Raw genomic sequence first — 23,353 nt, forward strand, 5'->3', positions numbered from 1 at the left:
GGAAATATGCCAAAATGAAGAGAGCTCAGTGCAATTAACACCAATGATGGAGCCCAGGTGTCACAGTGGTTAAGTGCTCAACTGCTGAGAGGTCAGTGGTACCAGCCACTCTGCAAAATGTGGCAGTCTGCTCCCATAAAGATTACAGCCTTAATCTTTTAGGCTTTTTCTCTTTTTTAATTAAGACCAATGCTAAAAAATAATGCTCCAATGTTTTTAGATACATGAAATATTTCTACACACATGAAAATACATAAAAATGCTTTTAAGCTTTTAAATTATCTCACTGAATTTTTTTCTAACAATTATTATGAAATAAAATGTTACTTTATTTATAATCAGAAAACTCAGATTGGAAAAGTAAGTCATGTGATTAGTAAATAATCAAGCTGAGAGTCAAATCAAAGTATTTTTATTTTAAGACTTCAAATGCTTATTTCAGTACAGCATACAGTATATTATAAACTAATATTTATTCTTTCATATTTCAAATCGTTATTATACATTATGAGTTAGGTATTGGGGATGACATAGAAAATATAAGATATGGTCTCTCAAGGACATTACTATGTAGCTAAGAAGAAAGACCTAAATGTAGAAAAATCATAAATAAAGAAAAAAATGTTGGTTTTTCCACTCACAAGACAGTATCCAATTACTTAAAAAATGAATTGTATAAGTAATTACACCTATTGGTACTTCTTGTTGTTGTTAGGTGCGCTTGAATCATTCTGACTCACAGGAACCCTATGTACAAAAGAATGAAACACTGCTTGTTCCGACACCATCCTCACAATTGCTGCTATGCTTGAGCCCATTGTTGCAGCCACTGTGTCAATCCATCTTGTTGAGGAACTTCCTCTTTTTCACTGACCCTCTACTTTACATGATGACCCCCCACAAGGACTGGTCCCTCCTGGTAACATGTCCAAAGAATGTGATATGAAGCTCACCATCTTTGCTTCTAAGGTGAATTCTGACTGTAATTCTTCCAAGACAAGTTTGTTCATTCTTTTAGCTGTTGGTAAGTGCCGTAGAGTTGGTTTTGACTCATTGCTATGTTTCAGCCCATAGCTGGAGTCAATCTGTCTTGATGAGGGTCTTCCCCCTTTTTGCTGACCTTCTATTTTGCCCAGAATGATACCCATCAGTGACTGATCCCTTCTGCCAACATGATCAAAGTATGAGAGGTGAAGTCTGGCCATTCTTGCTTCTAAAACACATTCTGGCTGTACTTCTTCCAACATAGATTTGTTAGTTCTTCTAGTAGTCCATGGTACATTCAATATTCTTTGACAGCACCACAATTCAAATGCATCAAGTCCTCTGCAGTCTTCCTTATTTACTTTCCAGCTCTCAAATGCATTTGATGCCACTGAAAAGATGATGACTTGGGTCGTTGTTGTCGTTAAGTGCCATCGAGTCGTTTCCGACTCATAGCGACCCCATGCACAGCAGAACGAAACACTGCCCGATCCCGTGCCAGCCCCACGATCCCTGCTATACTTGAGCCCATCATCGCAGCCACCATGTCAATCCATCTCGTTGAAGGCCTCCCCCTCTTTCATCAACCCTCCACCCTACCAAGCATGACATCCTTCTCCAGGGAATGGTCCCTTCTTACAACATGACCAAAATAGGTGAGACGAAGTCTGGCCATTCTTGCTTCCAAGGAGCATTCTGGCTGCACTTCCTCCAGGACAGAAGATAGAAGGAATAAATAGTCACTGTATCAAAAAGCATTGGTGGATATTCATCCATTTCAGGAGGTGGCATATGATCAAGAACCTATGGTATTGAAGGAAGAAGTCGAAACTGCACTGAGGGAAGTGGCAATATTTCAGTTTGCTCTAGGAATTGACGGAGTACCCATTGAGATGTTTCAACAAACAGATGCCACACCAGAGGCACTCATTTGGCTATGCCAGGAGATCTGGAAGACAACTACCTGGCCAGTTGACTGGAAAAGATCCATATTTGTACCCATTCCAAAGGGTACAGAATGTGGAAATTATCAGTATCATTAATATCACACACAACTAAAATCTTACTGAAGATAATTTAAAAAATGGTTATAGCAGTATATAGACAGAAAACTTCCAGAAATGAAAGCTAGATTCAGAAGAGAACATGGAACAAGGGATATCATTGCTGATGTCAGATGGATCTTGGCTCAAAACAAAGAATACCAGAAAAATGTTCATTTGTGTTATTTTGACTATGCAAAAGCATTTGATTGTGGGGATCATAACAAATTATGGATAACATTGAGAAGAATGGTAATTCCAGAACATTTAGTTGTGCTCAAGAAGAACTTGTAGATAGACCAGGGGGCTGTTGTTCGAACAGAACAAGGGGACACTGCATGGTTTAAAATCAAGAAGGGAGTGCGTCAGAGTTGTATCCTTTCAACATACTTATTCAATCTGTATGCTGAACAAATAATCTGAGAAGCTGCACTATATGAAGAAGAATGTGGCATCAGCATTGGAGAAAGACTCATTAACAGCCTACATTATGTAGACAACACAATTTTGCTTGCTGAAAGTGAAGATGACTTGAAACACTTACTGAAGAAGATTGAAAAGTGCAGTATGCAGTATGGATTACACCTCAATATAAAGAAAACAAAAATCCTCACAATTGGACCAATAAGCAGCAAAAGAAAAGATTGAAGTTGTCAAAGACTTCTTATTACTTGGTTCTACAATCAACACCAATGGAAGTAGCAGTCAAGCTATCAGACATCGTATGTTGTTTTGTTTTTGTTAAGTGCCGTCAAGTCAGACCCGACTCATAGCGACCCCTCCTTGGGTTTCCAAGGCAGTATCACTATAGAAGTAGATTGCCCCATCTTCCTTCCGAGGAGTGGCTGGTAGGTTTGAACCACCAGCCTTCTGGTTAGCAGTTAAGTGCCTTAGGCACTATGCTACCAGAGCTCCTCAGAGCTCCCCAGACATCGTATAGCACTGGGCAAATCTGCTGTAATAGACGTCTTTCAAGTGATGCAGAGCAAAGATGTTTCCTTGAAGACTAAGGTGCCCTTGACATAAGCCATGGTATTTTCAATTACCTCATATCGATGTGAGAGCTGGACAATGAAAAAGGAAGATCAAAGAAGAGTTGATGCTTTTGAGCTGTGGTGTTGGATAAGAATGCTGAAAGTACCATGGGCTGCTAAAAGAACTAACAAATCTGTCCTGGAAGAAATGCAGCCAGAATGGTCCTTGGAAGTAAGAATGGCCAAACTTTGTCTCACCTACTTTGGTCATGTTGTCAGAAGGGAGCATTCCCTGGAGAAGGATATCATGCTTGGCAAAGTGGAGGGACAATGAAAAAGGGGCAGGGCCTCAATGAGATGGATTGACACAGTGGCTACAATGATGGGCTCAGGTACAGCAAGGATCATGGGCTGGCACAGGACTGGGCAGTGTTTCGTTCTGCTGTACTTGAGGTCGCTATGTGTTGGAGATGACTCGATGGCAGCTAACAACAACAACAACAACAATATGTCATTTGATTTCCTTACTGTTGTTTCTGTGGGCATTGATTGTGGGTCCAAATAAAATGAAATCCTTGACAACTTCTATCTTTTCTCTGTTTATCATGTTGCTTACTGCTCCATTTGTGAGGATTTTTGTTTTCTTTATTCTGAGTTGCAGTCTGTACTGAGGGCTTTATTCTCTGATCTTCACCATCAAGTGCTTCAAGTCCTTATCAGTGTCAGCAAACAGCTGCATATCACAGGTTGTTCATAAGTCTTCCTCCAATTCATACTGCATGTTTCCTCATATAGTCCAGCTTCTCCAATTATTTGCTCAACATATATATTGAATAAGTGTTGTGAAAAGATACAACTCTAACACAAACCTGTGAACCTCACAATATCTTGTTTTGTTCGAATGACTGACTGTGTCTATGTACAGGTTCCACATGAGCACAGTCAAGTTTTCTGGAATTCATATTCTTTACAATGTTATCTATAATGTATCATGGTCTACACAGTCTAATACCTTTACATATTCAAAAAAACACAAGTAAACATCTTTTTGGTATTTTCTTTTAGCTAAGATCTATATGATATCAGTAATGATATCTCTTGTTCTACATCCTCTTCTTATCTACATCCTCTTCTTACTTTGGGTTGAATTTCTGACAGTACTATGTCAATGTACTGCTGTAACTGGTTTTGAATTATCTTCAGCATAATTTTACCTGCATGTAATGTTAATGATATTGTTTGATATTTTCTACATTGTTGGATCACTTTTGTTTTACCACAAGTTCTTGATCATATGTGACCTGAAATGGTTGAACACAGACCAAGTCCATTTGATACGATGACTTTGTGTATTCCTTCCATCTTCTTTTGATGCTTCTTGTGTCATTTAATTTCTCTCATAAAATCCTTCAATATTGCAATTTAGGCTTGAATTTTTTTCATATGCCAAGCTTATTCTTTCCTTTTGGTTTGCTAACTCCAGCTCTCTGCATTTTTCATTATAATACTTTATCTTTTTGAGCCACTTTTTCAAATCTCTTTTTAGGTTTTTTATTTCATCATTTCTTCCTTTTTCTTTAGCTGGTCTACATTTAAGAGTAAGTTTCAGGGTCTCCTCTGACAGCTATTTTGGTCTTTTTTTTTTTCTTTTCTTTTAGTCTCTTGCTTTCTTCATGTATTATGTTCCTGTATCAGTACACAACTTGTCTGGTCTTTGATCATTAGTGCACAATGCATTAAATCTATTCCTAAGATGGTCTCTATTCTGGTGGGATATACTCAAAGCTGTGCTTTGGCTCTGGTGGACTTGTCATAATTTTCTTCAGCTTCATCTTGAACTTGCATATGAACAAATGATGGTCTATTCTTGGCCTTGTTCTAAATGATGAGATTGAACTCCATTGTCTTTTTCCACAGATGTAGTTGAATTGATCCCTTTGTATTCCATCCAGTGAGGTCTACATGTATAGTAGCCATTTATGTTGTTAAAAAAGATATTTCTAATAAATAAGTCTCCAGGTTTGCAATATTCTATCATGTGAATGCCACATTGTTGCTATCACCAAGGCCTTATTTTCCACCTACTGATCCTTCTTGTTTCAACTTTTGCATTACAATTACTAGTAATTGTCAATGGATCTTGATTGTGTGTTTGATCTATTTCAGACTGCAGAAGTTTCTAAAAATCTTCAGCTTTGGCATTAGTGGAGTGATTGGTGCATAACTCTGACTAGTCTTCCTTGTAATCATATAGATATTATCCTAGCACTGATAACATTGTATTTCAGGATATATCTTGAAATACTCTTTTTGATGATGAATGTGACTCCATTCCTCTTCAATTTGCCATTCCTGGCATAGTAGCCAAATGTTTGTCCAATTCAAAATGACCAATATCAGACCATTTCAGCTCACTAATACCTGGCATATTAATCTTCCAGCACTCCCATTTTTGACAACTTCCAATTTTCCATGATTCATATTTTGTACATTCCATATTCCCATTAATGAATGTTTGCAGCTGTTCCTCCTCATTGTGAGTCATGCTACCTCAGCAAATGAAGGTTCCAAAAGCTTTACTCTATCCATGTCATTGAGGTCAACTCTCCTCTCAGAAGAAAGCTGTTCTCAGTTATATTTTGAGTGCCTTGAATCCTGAGGGACCATCTTCTGCCACTCTATTAGACAATGTTCCACTGCTATCCATAAGGTATTCTCTGGCCAATTCTTTTCAGTAGACTACCAGTTCGTTCTTCCAAATCTTTCTAAGTCTGGAAGCTCTATTGAAAGCTGTCCACCAGGAGTGTCCCTGCTGATATTTAAAATACCAGTTGCATAACTTTCAGCATTACCGCAACATGCAAGACACCACAGTACAGAAAAATGAGAGACCAGTGGTGATTTAGTATTTAGAAGTAAGGTGCTGGAATTTAATTTGGGTCTTTCAGAATGAGAGGGAGGAGAAAGCACATTTCAAGTTGATTGAACAAAAGCAAAGTTGTATAAAAGCCTAAGGAATATTCAAGTGACAGAGAAAAGACCTCTTTGGCTGGAAAGAAAGGTGTTGGGATGTTGTGGGGAAAAAGATGGGGCATTTCTTGTCCACAAAAGGAGCTCATCCCGTAAGGATATGAGAAGTCAGAGAAGACTTTAGAGCAGGGAAACAACATGAATCTAGCTGATGAATGCTTCTTAGGTACAAAACCTTACACAACAAAAAATATTTTAAAGTGCCTAGAATAATTATTTTCTCTTGTCTCCTGGCTGAATCTGAGAACAGTGTGTAGTATAAGAAGGAGATATTTTCTGAGAGCCTTTCACATTAGCCATAAAAATGATTTAAGAGTGTCAAATGAAGCAGATGATACATTGCATTCAGAATACAGGAAATATTCTTCACTTAAAATAAAAACAGAGCCTATTCAGGTATTTAGGAAATTTGTAGAATGGTTACCTTTACAAATGTAAGGTTCCTTTAACTCTCCAATCCATCTCGCAAAGCTAGATTTTTGCGTCATAACTTTTCCCCAAGTTTCTATAAACAACAGAGGAATTAAGAGGCTGATACAGAGAATTTGAAATGAAACTTGTAAAACTTAGTTGAGACATACTGATAAACTAAACATGAGAAGAGGACCCACCATAGGAGGAAGTTGGATATTTTTAAAGTGTTGTCCTTAGTGTATAAGTTATCTCTTCTGCATAAACATTAAAATTTTAATCTGATTCAAATATTTTAAATTACACCTGTCAGAGTTATTGCGGTGTAGTAAATTACTCAGTGTGGTTTTTCTACCCATAAGTCTTCGTAAACTCCTAAGTGGAATTTGCATGAGGAGCTCCTGATTGCTAAAGTTGTCCACCTGGGGTATTTCTGTTGGGAATAGCACAAAGCAATGTTCTGGGAAGGTCACTCTTTCTCAGGTGCTTAGAATTCTAATGCTATGATTAGTTAGTTTGGCCACTCTGCCAGTCTCAAAAGGAGGCCTCCTAGAGGCAGAAGTCTCTCTCTGACTTCTGGCTGAGGAAGACGTGTTGCTGAAAGAAAGAGACACCGAGAGACATGTGCTGCTGAGAAAGAGACACTGAGAGACATGCATTGCTGGGAGAGAGACTGAGAGAGACTACTGGGTGAGAAACGGCAGGCTGGGAGAGAGACTGAATGTTGTTCCTGAACTTGAATTGTAGCCTGGGTGCTTCCCTAATAAACCCCATAATCTGTGAGTTCTGTGTGGCCACTGCAGTGAATTGTCGAACCCGCAGATAGGCTTTGGATGCTGTGGGAGGAACGGTTGGTGTAAGGACTGGAGGGAAGCAGCATGTTTGGCCTTGCAGAAATGGGCCTTGGGCTACTGATAGCGATTCTGTCTTCCTCTTGTGCGGTTAGAGGAAGACAGAAAATGTGGCCTTCTTGTCTTTTTAGCAGTTATAAATTATTTTTTAAGAATGTAGAAGGCCTAGCAGCTCTGCTTTTGGTTAACATTTTATTGACTCTCAGCTCCAAATTCACTCTTCTTTGCCCTGCTTTGTGACACTAGAACTGGATCCTATAATATTTCTTGAATGTCATGTGGCTGAATGTGACTCTTCATCAATAGATGGCACTAGAGTGATCATGTAAGACAACAGGGACAGAGCAACGTTTTCCTTCTGATTTCGTCTGACATTATTATTATTCATTGTGGGAGCACAGCATGCCACATGGATGAACTCTAGCTGCCTCTTAACTGCATGTTCTCTTCATTGGTGAATTATTCTGAGCAACTCCAGCCCACTCACACTACCCAGCAAGAGTGGGCTGCTTCTGAAGACCAATTCTAGTCTGCCCATGGCCTCCTTTGCGGTTGTGGTGTGCCAAAAGTCAATTCTAGGACAGCGTAGAATTGTCTCATAGAGTTTCCTAGGCTGCAATCTTCAGAGGAGCATATTGTCAGATCTTTTCTTTAAGATAGCGTCTGGTAGGTTCAAACCACTGACCTTTCAGTTAGCAGCTGAGTGCTTAACCATTGCACTCTATTCCCAGGCCCCGTCATATTTCTTAACCAACCTGTTGTTGTTGTTATGTGCTGCTGAGTCAGACCCAACTCATAGCGACCCCCCTTGGGTTTCCAAAGCGATATCACTACAGAAGTAGATTGCCCAACCTTCCTTCTGAGGAGTGGCTGATGGGTTTGAACCTCCAGCCTTCTGGTTAGCAGTCAAGCGCCTTAGGCACTATGCTACCAGAGCTCCTTCTTAACCAACTAGTAGGCTGTATTTTCCTGTGATGATCATGTCATATCAGCATTGGTGGCTGGGATTCTTCTTATTATTTATTGTTCTTTGTTATCTTCTCTCTCTCAACCTAGATGGATCAGTTTCTTTGTTCCTCTTTATGGTTTTCAATCCCTTAGACTTTTACTCTCTTTAGTAGTTAACCATTTCTACTGGTTAGCAATTGTTTATATTAAAATTTCCACACGCAACTGGGTAGTTTCTGTCTCTTGATTGGACCCTGACTGCTATAATGCCCATAAAGTATTTTACAAATGTGAGCACAAATAAATCTTACCTGGCAAATGCAAAAATTGCTGTTCCAAGAAGAATTATTGAAAGGATACACAGCGTGACTGAAAGAATGATTTCTACAGTTCTTTCTGAAAGTCCTTCACCTGGAGGAGATGAGTGACACTAACATTAAATATTATTATGGAATACTACTTTGAATCTCAATATACATTTCCAAACCAAAAAACCAAACTCACTGCCGTTGAGTCAGATCTGACTCATAGCAACACCTCCTTGGGTTTCCAAGGCAGTATCACTAAGGAAGTAGATTGCCCAATCTTCTTTCTGAGGATTGGCTGGTGGGTTTGAACCACCAGCCTTCTGGTTAGCAGTCAAATGCCTTAGATTCTAGGCCACCAGAGCATTGGCATATTCTAGGAGTACTAATAAAATGTACCAAATTCCTTGTTCTTTCTCTTCTCCTAGATCTCCTATATTTGGTATTCTTGATGCTGAGTCCTTGGTCCTCTTTCTTCTATTTACACTCAATCCCTTGAGTAGCACATCCAGCCTTATGTTTTTAAATTATGATGTATATAATGATGCCTAATTAATTTTTATCTGTCAAACTCTAAACTTGTATATTCAATTGCCTACTTTATTTAAGAGCCTAATTAAAATCTCAAAATCAATACACCCAAAGCTAAACTCCTATAATTCTCTCCTTTCAACTGCATATTTCCACCATTCAGTTGATGGCAAATTGATTGATCTAGATGCTCAGGCCAAAAACCTTGGAGTCATACATGTCTTTGTCTCACAGACTACATTTAAATTCTGTGAGGAAATCCATGATACTACTTCCAAAATGTATATACTTCTCACTAAACAAAACCAAGACACATTGATGAAATGCTAATTCCAGCTTGGGAGTAGGAAATAAAATGAATGTAGGCCATCTTTTGGTGCCAGAAAGCACCAAAAAGTAATGGTGTGAAAGAACAAGCAATCATTTGAAAGGGTTCCTACAGGCCAAAAAGAGAACAATTTAAGTATTAGAATGAATAGAAAGAGAAATTCATTGAAATATACTGAAGATAAAAAATTCATGAGTTCTAATGGTATTCAACAAAAGATAAATCAAGAATAAATAAAAATTATATTAATGAGTAAATATTGGTTATCAATAGTCTTTCATCTCCTTACTCTGAAAATTTTTAATTAGAGGGAAAATGGAGCATTTTTCTTGGCTTTCTCATATAAATTGTATTTAAGGATTAAAAAAAAAAAAAAAAAACACTACCACCTAGTCGATTCCAACTCACAGTGACTCCCACTGGGTTTCCAAGGCTGTAAGATGGTCCCCTGCTTGTTCCAAAGGTACCTTCTTGGGCTTTAAGAAGAACTCTAGCAACAACAAAAAAAAAAAAAAAAAAAAAAACTCTAGTTAATGAGATAAAGCTACTTATTAGAGGAAAATCCTGGTTAATAAAAATGGAAATAACAATAAAATGAAAACTAGCCATGTTATGTCCCTAAGGAAATAACTGATTCCAGTAACAATCACAAATGCATTCTAAATAGTTGAAGAAAAGATGATAGTGAATTGGATATTCACATGACATCATAATATTACCCATAGATTATATGCAGTTATAAGGGGTCAGAACAACTTTCCAGTGAAAGATTATATTGTTGCTACCACTATACCTACTGATCAATTATAGCATCATTAAAGACAATCAGATACTATACACCTCTTATAGGAGACATTATGATCTCAACAGCAACACCTGTAAAGTATTCTTGTCAAAAATGTTGATTGTGAATATTCAAGTCTATCGATCTTATTTTTAAACTACAAGAAAATGGGAAAAGCAACAAATAAAATGACACCAGGAGAAAGCAATTAGACCAATTCATAATTGGGATATTCCACTGGACAGTTCCTCTTATTGCTTCCATCAGTCTATGTCGTAGAAGAAAAAGAAGAGGAAGAGAAGACTGTGCTAAATTAAAAGACGCCAAAGAGTTATAACAATCAAATATGCTAACTTTTTATTTGGACTCTGATTCAAACAAATTAACTATAAGGAGAAAAATCTGTGGATGATTTGAATATATATATATTGTGTTAAACAATTCAAGGATATGTAATTGTGTTCACTGTGGAAATATAATAAAAATGTACTCACTAGAGAAGCATACTTAAGTAATATTTAGGGGTGAAATAACATGCATTCTATGATTTACTTTAAAATACATCATAAATGAAAAAGGAATACATAAATAAAACAAATATATAAAAATGTTAATAATTATTCAATCTAATTAGTAGCTATTGGGGATTCATTACACCATTCTCTCTACTTTTATGTATGCTCTCCTCCTTACCACTTGAGGTACAAGAAGTCTGTGCTAGTTGGAGAAGTGTGTCAACTTGGCTGAACCACAATTATGTATGGTTTAAGCAATTGTGATGTGGGTTGTTTCAGTGATGGGATCAGATGTATATGTTTTGAGCAGCCGATCCATTGAAAGGGAGTTTCCCTAGGAGTGTGGCCTACTTCCAGTGTATTTATGGACATCCTGGGAAAAGAGACACTCTTCTGTGGATTGGGATTCTGTTGTGCTGCCTACAACTGTCCATGAGAGAACAATCCACCATTCAGCCTGCAGATCTTGGATTCTTCATTCATTGGAGTCAACAGCCAGTATGCTACCTGCCAACCTTGAGCTCTTCAGCCCCTGCAGCTGCGTGAGTCGGGAAAAGCCTCCAGCTTGATGTTAGACCCAAGAACTTGGGACTTGCCAGCTTCTATGAGTGTGTCAGCCATTTTCCTAAGATAAATTTCTCTTTTTCTCTCTATATAAGCTTTACTGGTTTTGTTTCTCTAGAGAACCCAGTCTAACACAAACTCTAATCAAGGCCACTATCTGTCTTGTATGAATTTCTCACTCCTAACAGGTCTCCTTGTATCTATCCTTGTCCCCCTTCAATTCTCAACAAAGCAGCAAGAGTAATCCTTTCAACTGATTATTCCTCTTCTTAAAATCTGGCTCTTTTCTCATACACACACACACACACACACATACATGAAAAAAAAAAAAAAAAGCCAAAGGTCTTCTAATGGCCTATGTGATCTAGTCCCTTTTAACACTCTGGTTTCTTGTTACCTCTAGATCTCTTCTTTTCCCAATCCCTACCTTTCTCAGTTCTCTCAAACCAACAGGTCTCTGATGTTCCTATAACACACTATGTCATTCTTGACATAGGGCTTTTGTACTGGCCCCTTCCTCTGCCTGTAAAAGTCCTTCCCTTGTATAACTGCATAGAGAGCCATTTCATTTCCTTCAAGCCTTTGCTCAAACATCAACTTTTCAATGAGGTCTACAATGACCACTCTATTTAAAACTGAAAGATACAATTCTTTCATTCCATGCCCTATTCTCCTCACCATCAACATCTCTGCACTGTTCTACTTTTTATCTTCATAGCCCTTATAATTTGGAAATGTACCTTATGACTCACTTGTTTATTATTCTTATTGTTTTTATGTCTGTCCTTCTACCCAGAATGTAAGCTCCCTGAGGACAGGGGTATTTGTTTTATTTGATACTATATTCATGTTCTGAGAATAGAACAAGGCACATAGTAAATGCTCAATAAATATTTACTAAATTTAATAATAAATACAAATATTGATTTTGAAATATATATTAAAATTTTTCTGATTGAAAATCAATCAGTGAACCAAATAAAAATATTCACATTATTAAATCTTTATTGTAGACACAACTATTAATTATGACTATAGCCAATTTTAAGTTATATAATTTATAATTTTATGTAAAAGATATTACAGTCAATTAACAAATAAAATACATTAGGTATCTATAAAAGTCCTTAGGGGGTGTAAATGGTTTACGCTCAGCTGTTAACCTAAAGTTTGGTCGTTCAAACATACGCAGCATCATCATGGAAGAAAGGACTGGTAATCTGATTCCATTAAGATTACAGCCAAAGAAACCCTATGGAACAGTTCTACTTTAAAGCACGTGGAGTCGCCATGAGTTGACTCAATAGCAACTAACAACAAAACCAACAGCTATATGTAAAATTGGAGCTCTGATGGCATAGTGCCTAAGGTATTTTACTGCTAACCAGAAGGTTGGCAGTTCAAATCCACCAGCCACTTCTCAGAAGGCTGACTGGGCAATCTACATCTGTAGAGATACTCCCTTGGAAACCAAAGGAGGAGTCACTATGAGTCGGAAGGGACTCAATGGCAGTGAGTTTTTTTTTTTTTTTTTATCTGTAATATATACAGGGATCAATTTTTACTCTTTGTTCCTGAATTTGTGCTTGCAAAATATTATCACACATAAAGGGGTTCCTGTAGCTATTGGGGATGACTACTGAATCTTAAGTCATTGTCAGATCTTTTTGGTACTCCAGAGTCTCCAGCTAAATTTAGAAGAAGCCAACGCAGCATGTGGCTCGTTAGTTTTGATACATCTTTTTTATACTTTAAAATACAAATGGTCTATTTTATGTTTTTTTACATACTGACTACTTCGATGTGCTTGGGAAAGGAAGCATGAAGACGAACAAACAATCATCTTTATGAGGTAATACTGAATCACTGGACCAAGGAACTCAGTGGGAAAAAATGTTTTCAAAGACCACAAAAAATTTCTTTCAGATTAAGTTACCATTTCAAAGCACTGGCCAAATGAAATGAGGAAATGACATATAATATATTAATAAACAATGTGTAATCCTTTGGGCACATGTATTAGAAAAATACCACTAGGAAAGGACAACATGTGCCCTGCCATCTAGTATACTTGCTGATTCACTGCTATGCATGTACTCACAGAGCAGTACCAGTACAAAATAAAGTCACTTCTCCAAATCCTTTCATAGGAAATGAAATTCTTTTCTTGAAAATATAAACATGATTCTTATAGTAATAGACACAAGTCATTTCCTAACTAGACTTAAAATTTCATGACAGGACAAATTAAATTGTGTTTTGTTTGCACAAGAAAATGTACTACAATAATCAAGCAAATCATAATTATAAAGGACTAGTTAATTTTTTTTTGTCTCATATTCCTTACAAAATATTTGTTACTTAAACTCAGCATATGGATCCTTCTTTTTAAGCTGCTTTTACATCTCCAAGAAGCAGCTTGAATTAAATGAAATATAAAGCTCGTAGTACAATGTCTGGCTCCTGATATAGGTGCATATGAAGAAAAAAACATTCTTATCCTTATTATTATACCTTAAAGAAAGAAAGTTCTTATAAATGGACTACAGAATAGTGAGACATTTTCTCATTTGGCCCAGTGTTAGTCACTGGAGATATTCAAACCCTACACAGATTTTCAACTTCATAATTCAAGAAATATAAATTAAAATATTCTTACTGGGATGTCATTTTTATTCATCAGATTGGCAAATATAAAAAAATAGATAATAAACAGTATTTGCCAGGGTGTAAGAAAAAGGTACATTAATCCATTGTTTAAAAAAAGAGGCATTGTAATTTCATGCATAAAAATGAAGCAAGCTAATTTGTGAATGTTACACTCTTTAAGGGAGCTCTGGTGATGTAGTGCCTAAGACATTTGACCGCTAACGAGAAGGCTATCAGTTCAAACCCACCAGCCACCTCTCAGAAGGAGGACTGGGCAATCGACTTCGGTAGTGATACCGCCTCGGAAACCCAAGGAGGGGTCACTGTGAGTTGCATCTAACTCAATGGCAGTGCGTACCCTCTTAAGCTAAGACAAAAAGGTGAGGAAAGAGAACAGCCAGAAAAAATTAAAAATTTTAAATTAATAAAATTATAAACAATTTTACAACATGGTACAGAAACAGGATAGGGAGTCAGTGGGAGCAGAAACATCTCCAATAGTAATGAAAAGACAAGCTATTTGGCACTTAACAGTTTCCAGGTGCTGGAGCACAGTGGTTAAAAAGCACAGCCTTGACTACAGGTGTGTACCTCAATCTGAAAGCTGGTGTTACAACTCACTAATACTGCTACCTTGTAGAGTTGCTTACAGACTCAGTGATTCATATTTCTTAGGTACAAATTGAAGATACCTATAAATAAGAGAGGAGCTCTGGTAGCATAGCGGCTAAAGCATTGACTGCTAACCAGAAGGCTGGTGGTTCAAACCCACCAGCCACTCCTCGGAAGGAAGGTTGGGCAATCCTACTTCCGTAGTGATACTGCCTTGGAAACCCAAGGAGGGGTCGCTATGAGTCGGGGCTGACTCGATGGCAAATAACAACAACAACAACATAAATAAGAAGTCATGTGTAAGGTTGTGGTGAAGAGTATCTGAGCTAATATGCTTTAAGGTGCCTTTGAGTTGGCTCCAACTAATAGTGACCCTATGTACAACAACAGCACAAAACACTGCCCAGTCCTGCACTATCCTCGCCACTCTTGCTACGCTTGTGCCATAATTGCAGCCACTGTGTCTTCCTCTTCTTCGTTGATCCTACCTTTATATTTCAACACTTAAAAGACTTGGCACAGAATAAATAATGTTAGTCATCTTTATTAAAAAAGCATTTCATATTCATTTATTCATTAATTCATCCATCAGATTTACTCTCTCAGTGAGTTTATAAGGTAAGTATTACTATTTTTGTTTTAGAAACAAGATTTCATAATGAAATAAGGACTAACCCAAGATTCTACAAATTCAAAAATTGCTGAAATTGTCATAAAATAACTGCCTGAATGCAGTTTGTAAGGTTCACCTCCAAACTTCCACTGCCTCCATAAATAATAATAATCCCTCTATTCCTCTGGTACCTTTGAGAAAGTGGTCCTTTTGCTGAAAAGGATGTCTATTGACTCTCTATTTCTGTTTCTAAGTGAGCATATTAGAACATTTCACTGTTAGCATAGTAATTAAATGAGAAGTGTTATGACAAAAGAAAACAATCACAGAGTGCCTTTGCCATGGGTTTTAAGGTTTCATCTTGTTCAAATTTAATGAGAGCCCTGTGAGGTGCAGAAAGGGGTGTCTGGTTTTTAAATCACAGCAATCCTCTATAATTAAACCTTGTAATCAAAACATTGCCTACTAGCAGTTTCTATAAACTGATGCGCCTCAGGGAGATTTTTAAAATACAGTTTGAAGAGGAATACTTGTGAGTTTTGTTAATAAAAATGCTAATGCTCAATCCTGAGTGAAAACAAAATCAAATAAATTGTAAGTATCTGTTTAGGATTAAAATGGTATATATCATTTCCATATTTATTTACAGCATAAAGACTTTCTCCTAAATGCAAACTCCTTTTCCACAGGCTCACCCTCATCCAGCAAAGGCCTAGTTGGCTCCCCACTCACAGGTACTTCCTTTAACCCTTTATCTAAACTTAAAGCTATTGGTTCCTCAGTCAATAGTGATTCTTTTCCTCCTAATTCAAACTTCCAAATTTTAGTATCTATGAGAAGCACAAGTACAAAAAGGATCTGTCTTGCAAACATGTGCCCTACACTGACTTGGAAACATAATCATGAAAAAGCTTTTAAGTCCTGAAATTTTTATTGATGGGCAACTCAGCTTGTTGCTCATTGCCTGTGGTGTCCAAAATACCAGTGAATGAATGTTTATCCACTTATGGCTTGATGACCTAGATGAGACTTAGACTGCTCTCATTGGAGTCTGGGATCAAACACACACATAAGTCTTCAATAGACCTTCTAGGAATGTTGGGGGGCACTGACCTGCTATAAATGGTATAACATATTCTAACATATGACATATTTAGGAGAATGAGGGACTTAAGCATCCTGGGCCATCTTCTATATGACACCAAGAATATCATAATAACACTTTACTATTTACTTGTCCTCATTCTTATAACCATGAAACAATTCTTGCCATTGCTTTGGTTATAGAAATGGTCAACTTTATTTTCTTTTCGAGTCCTTCTACTGTATCTTCCTTGACTATGTTCTCTTCCCAAGAATTCTGTTGACTCTGCAGTCTTTTATCAATATCAAATCATACACCAGAATGATTTCTGGATCTTTGGTACCTGACCCTCAAGGTGAATTTGATCTTTACAAAAACACAATATTCAATATGCAGGTAGAAACCAATGTGATGACAGAATTGAGAGTGTTAAATTCATTAACTAGCAAAATGTCTGGTCACTTTGTTCACTGTTGGTGAGTTCTGCTCCAGTGGTGCACTCCATACTCCAAATCAGATCTTCTCACTGCACCAGAACTATGGGTTGTACCCTTAGTAATGTTCTCTTCTCACATCTGTCACTGTTTGACTAGCTGTAAATGACTGTCTAGTAGAAATCCATGTGGCTGATCTAGAGTAAGATTGAAGGGCAAAAGTCAATTACAAAGCTGTTCTCTATCAGCAGAGAGCCCTTGGAAGACTCCTGTAAAGAAGAATCTGACAGACTCTCCTTATGCCACTGGTCTACAAATAATGTGCTGAATTCTGAGAATTTTGATAATAAATACATGAGGCCCTTCCTTGTCACTACCTTTAAAAATTCTATGGCTTTCCAACTACTATGTCCACATACTATGTTTCATCAGTCTCTTCTTCCCTAACCTTCGCAGGATCCTTTGTTCTGTTCACCATTGAACATCTCACACCCACTCTGGACTCCTGTTGTTCTGTTGTTACCAGGACACAGAACTATAAGTAACGGGACAATTGGGGAGTGGTTATGGCTACAGAGAAGGGGCCAGAGAACTGGCTGTGCATTTCTATTATTCCAGAATAGGTTATTGTATCCCAGTACCTTGACTGCGAGAGAAAGAAGGCAATAGACCATTGCTAAAACAATTTATGACCTGAGTGCAACATAAGTCCCATCATTGGCCAGCAGGAAGCTGTTTGACAGAATCTGAGGAATTCTGAAAGTCTCTCTTCTCTGGACTGGTGCAAAGCAATGCACCATCCATGTTTCCTCCAGCCTCCTTGGTTCTACTCTTTCTCTTTGTCTATTACCACTACAGACTCTCCTGAAAGTCTTCTCAATCAATATGCCTTCCTTGATTTCTCTATCATGTCTTCTCTTATTTTCTGTTGTTTCATGCCTTGGTTATCACATTTTATCTCATGGCTTCAATCATCAACTTTGCATTATGATTACCATTTTACATATAGTTTCAATTTAGTTAGTTTTTTTTTTTTTTTTTTTTAAGCTTTAGTAAGAGAGACTTCTAGTAGTGTACTTGTAATCTACATGGGTATTCTCTTAGCATCTTTGAAATACCCCAGACTGAACTCATGATCTTCTACTCAAGGTTACTCTGCGATTTCATATCTTTCCTACCTCATGAAATTCAGGCATAGATTCTTTGCTATTAAGGTAGAGATGATGAAAAATGGAGAGATCAAAATGTGAAAAATATGATGTGCTTAAACACAAGATGATATTTCCTTCATTATCAGGCATTTCAGATTTTGTCTTATTTCTCAAAGACTTAACTAAAAAACAAAACAGAACAAAAGCCTGCATCATGTGTTTGCAGATAGTGGCAGATTTTAATTTGAATATAAATTATTTATTTACAAGTTATTGCATATAATCTGATGAAAGAGTTAAAAATTCCCTCTGTCTTTGTTCACTGAGGAGAAACAGAACATACAAAAAATACAGCAATGCTATCTTGTAACACTGCTTCTGCAAGATATATCTCCCTAAGACATCAATGTGCATTATGTGCCCTACTTATAATATCTCTTATCTTCTAGAAGTTAGCACATCAGAATCAGGTATGACCGTGATATGATTTTTATATCCTAGAGATTCCAGAACACTTAATTGTGCTCAACTGACTGTGCTCATATGGCACCTGCACATAAACATAGAGGCAGTTGTTTGAACAGAACAAGAGGATGTTGTTGTTATGTGCTGTTGAGTCAGACCTGACTCATAGCGACCCCTCCTTGGGTTTCCAAGGCAGTATCACTATGGAAGTACATAGTCCAACCTTCCTTCTGAGGATGGCTGGTGGGTTTGAACCGCCAGCTTTCTGGTTAGCAGTCAAGTGCCTTAGGGTACCGGAGCTCCTAACAGGAGGATACTGCATGGTTTTAAATCAGGAAAGGTGGGGGCCAGGGTTAGATCTGTTCACCATATTTATTCACTCTGTATGCTGAGCAAATCATTCAAGAATCTGGACGATATGAAGAAGAATGAAACACCAGGATTGGAGGAAGACTCATTAACAACCTCTGATATGCAGATAACATAAACTTGCTTAATTAAAGTAAAGAGCACTTGAAACACTTACTGATGAAGATCAAAGACTACAACCTGCAGTGTGGATTCCACCTCAACATAAAGCAAACAAAAATCCTCACAGCTGTACCAATAAGCAACATTATGATAAACACAGAAAAGACTGAAGTTGTCAAGGATTTCATTTCACTCGGATCCATGATAAATGCCGATAGAAGCAGTAGTCAAGAAAAGAAACAACATATTGAATTGGGCAGATCTGTTGCAAAAGACCTCTGTAAAGTGTTGAAAAGGGAAAATGTCACCTTAAGGACTAAGGTGCATCTATCCCAAGCCACAGTATTTTTAATTGTCTTCTATGCATGAGGAAGTTGGATGATGAATAATGAAGATTGGAGAAAAATTGATGCCTTTGAAGCATAGTGTTGGTGAAGAATATTGAATATACCATGGATTGGCAGAAGAATGAAAAATCTGTCTTGGAAGAAGTATAGCCAGAATGCTCCTTAGAAGTGAGGATGGCTAGTCTTCCTCTCACATACTTTGGACGTTACCAGGATGGATCAGTCACTGAAGAAGGACATCACGTATGGGAGAGATTCAGCAAGATAGAGGACTATCCTCAACAAGATGGATTGACACAGTGGCCGCAACAATGGGCACAAGCCTAGCAATGACTGTGAGGATGGAGCAGGACAAGGTAGTGTTTTACTCTATATATAGGGTTGCTATGAGTTGGAACCAACTTGATGGCACCAAACAACAACATAAAACCAAACCAAACTCACTGCCATTGAGTCGGATCCGACTCATACGGACCCCCACCTTGGGTTTCTGAGGAGGTATCACTACGGAAGCACATTGCCAACTGTGTTGATGATAAGATGACATCTACTTTACTGTGCTGTGCAGACAACCTTCTACACAATTTCACAACCATAAGTCTGATTATGATTAGCCATTTATAAAATGATTAAATTATTGGGTAAAATTAATTAAGCAAATGATTTCTAGGGAAACAAACAGTTTAGCCAAAGCAATTTTTATGCTATTCCTCCACAAATATATGTAGCAAACTAAGTTCTCTTACTTCATTTCTTTAATATGTAAGGTTTCCTTGACTAAGTAGATGCTTTGCAGGCTGATATTTTAAACAATAAAATATCTCAGGCTGATATTTTAAACAATATTTCCACAACCTGACAAGAATTTCAGATTGGAAATAGTAGAACAATTTTCCTCTTCAAGCCACACCTCACCCTGAAAATTACAGTGGCTAATGATATTCTATGTGATTAGCATGTAGATTTTTCACATTCTCAAATGGCTTCCCAGAGATATGTTGCCCGTATGACTCCTTTTAAAGATGCCATACCTGAATAAAGGATCCCTGGTTGCTCATGGTTAAATTAAACCACTAAGCCAAAGGTTGAGTTTGAACCCACCATCTGCTCTGGAATTAAGATGTGGTGTCTGCTTCCCAGGGATTTACAGCCTTGGAAACCCTATGGAGAAGTTCTACTCTATTGTGTATGGGTCACCATGAGTCAGAATCAACTCAACGGCAGCGAGTTGTATTTTCTCAATAGATGAATAAATTGTAGGTTTTGAGGGCTTGATGCAGGTGAGATAGGAAGAAGCTGTGATTCATTCAGTAAAATTCTAGGGAAATAATTTCTCCTAAGTAAGATATCTCTAAAATACTATAAAAGCTACCTAAAAAGAAGCTATCAAGAACTGAAAATTGTACTCTTGATTAAATATGAACATAAATATGTTGTTGTATTTAAACCTTTCAGCTACCCTTTAAAATGGATATTATTATTACAATTTCCAAATAAGGAAACAGAGGTTTACATGAATTAAATTACTCTGTCAAGTTGGCAGAGCCAGGATTTAAATCTAGGTCTAAAACCCATATTGAGTGTTTCTAGAATCCTGTGCTAGAATATTGGCCCAGCTAATTAATTACTTAAGTAGTCTGTGTGTTGGTTTCCTTATCTGTAAAAGGGAGTTAAATTATCACCTAATTCAGTGTTTCTTAACCTCAGCACTATTTATATTTTGGGTTGGATAATTCTTTGTTGAAGGAGTTCTGGTGGTGCAGTGCCTAAGGCATTAGGCTGCCAATCAGAATGCTTTGTAGGATAATCAGCAGCATTTGGCCTCTGCTCACTAGATACCAGCAGCAAACTCCCTATCCCCAGTTGTGACAAGCAACAATGGCTTCAGACATGGCCAAATGTCCCTTGGGGAGTAAAATCATCCAGTTGAGACCAATGACCTAACTTTATGGATAGTTGTTAAGAATTCATCAGTTAATGCATTCAAGGAGCCTAGAAGTATGCCTGGCAGATTATTTAATGTTAGATGTGCTACTGATAATAATGATCATGATGGTGAAATATATATGCACATGACCAAATTGTATTTTCATCTTATTCTGGCCTAATACCAAAACAAACTCACTGCCATTGAGTCAGATCTAACTCATAGCAACCCCTCCTTGGGTTTCCGAGGCAGTGTCACTACGGAAGTCGAAGTCGTCGGTTGCCCAACTTTCCTTCCGAGGAGTGGCTGATGGGTTTGAACCGCCTGCCTTCTGGTTAGCAGTCAAATGCCTTAGGCACTACGCTACCAGAGCTCCCTCAGGCCTGATTTGTTGTTGTTGTTGTTATGTGTCCTCCAGTCAGACCAACTCATAGAGACCCCTCCTTGGGTTTCTGAGGCAGTATCCAACTCATGGCACATAACAACAACAACAATCACTACGGAAGTAGATTACCCCATCTTCCTTCTGACAAGTGGCTGGTGGGTTTGAACCACTAGGCTTTTGGTTAGCAGTCAACTGCCTTAGGCACTACACTACCAGAGCTTCCTCAGGCCTGATTATTGTTGTTGTTTGCCCTCGAGTCCGACCTGACTCATAGCGACCCCTCCTTGGATTTCCGAGGCAGTATCACTACGGAATTAGATTGCCTCATCTTCCTTTTGAGGAGTGGCTGGTGGGTTTGAACCACCAGCCTTCTGGTTAGCAGTCAAGTGCCTTAGCCACTATGCTAACCAGAGCTCTCTGATAGGAGGGATAAAATTGAAATTCATGGAAGAGGTGATTAGAAAGAAAACTATTCAAGGCAATGGATCAATTTTTAGTCTTTAGGATTATTTCAGGGAAGTTATCATAAGATTTTAATGTTCATAAAATCTTAATGTCTATCATTTTTTTTCTTTTATCAGTTAAAAATGTTTTACACTTAAGATTATATATTAAAGCAGACAAATATTTATTTATTATGTTATTATATGATAATGACATATCATAACATATTAACACAAAACCAGCACCATAGCAAATTCTATGTCCAGATTTGAACAGAATGAAAATCCATATGTCAAAAAATCCATATGTCAAAAAAAAAAATTAAAAATATTAACTTTGACCTCGTGAGGTTAATTAACCTTTCAATGAATTTGTACTTGAGAACATAAAGACATAATTTAATACATTTACATTTAGTAATGTGCTGCAACTACAATTAACATGTTAAAATTAGAAATTCAATTAAGCCACAAATACATCTTACCTAAAGTCTTAACAGGATCAGAATAATCAGAGTCAGTAAATTGTCCCATGACATTTGTGGCTCTAAATTTAAATCTGCAAAATAAAATTAAAACCCAACAATTTGCATGCCATATGACTTTCTTTTATGAATGATCTAAGAAATAATTATGAAAACTACATTGTTATTTAAGAGAAAATGAATTTACAGATGGAAGTGAAGTTTGATCACTATCAGGGCAAATGTATATCTCTACATGAGATGGATAACTATCCTGCATATAAACCTCTTGAACTTGATGGGAGAGTGACAAAAAGTTTGATCAAACTCATGGAACAAAATAGAACTAGACACATAGAAATATTGTCCACTTATCTTTGACAAAAGTGCAAAGGCAAATGGAACCAAGATAGTCTATTTAACAAATGGTGTTAGAACAACTGGATATCCACATGCAAAAATAAATTAATCTAGAAAACCAATTTTCTCTGTAAACTTCACCCAAATCACAATACAGTTTTTTAAATACATAAATAAATAAAATAAATGAATCTAGACACAGAACTTATCTTTAACAAAAATTAACTCAAAATTCGTTATAAAATTTCCGTAAGTTTTTAAGACACAAAACTATACACCTTTTAGAGGTAACACAGGTGACTTTGAGTTTAGTGATGACTTTTTAAAAACTATACCAAAAAGACAATCTATAAAGGAAAAAAAAATGATAAATTGGATTTTGTTAAATTAAAATTTCTGGTCTCCAAAAGATACTGTTAAGAAATTAAAAGACAAGTCACAGACTGGCAGAAAATATCTGCAAAACACATCTCTAATAAAGGACTTATCTTTCAAATATACAGAAAACTGTAAAAACTAAGAAGTATGAAAACCAATAATCCAATTATAAAATGAGCTAAAGATCTGAATAGAATCCTTATCAAAGAAGATATAGAGATGGCAAATAAGCATATGAACAGATGCTCAACATCATATGTCATTGTTGTTGTTATGTGCCTTTGAGTCAGACCCGACTCATA

The 23,353-nt window shown here is 37.1% G+C and overlaps 1 protein-coding gene across 1 annotated transcript in view; it reads right to left on the reverse strand.

Annotated features, from left to right (window-relative positions):
* PTPRQ (protein tyrosine phosphatase receptor type Q) overlaps positions 1–23,353 on the reverse strand; it is a 332,616-nt gene that overhangs the window by 51,023 nt on the left and 258,240 nt on the right. Inside the window, exons 30-31 of the mRNA XM_007953173.1 lie at positions 22,335–22,408; positions 8,553–8,652 (exon numbers count right to left, since the gene is read on the reverse strand). Of these exons, the coding sequence (XP_007951364.1) occupies positions 8,553–8,652; positions 22,335–22,408 (174 nt within the window). The remainder of the gene's footprint in view (positions 1–8,552; positions 8,653–22,334; positions 22,409–23,353) is intronic.

Source organism: Orycteropus afer, unplaced genomic scaffold (genome assembly GCF_000298275.1).
Source record: "Orycteropus afer afer isolate SDZICR_OR568_19922 unplaced genomic scaffold, OryAfe1.0 scaffold00375, whole genome shotgun sequence".
Lineage (NCBI taxonomy): Eukaryota > Metazoa > Chordata > Mammalia > Tubulidentata > Orycteropodidae > Orycteropus > Orycteropus afer.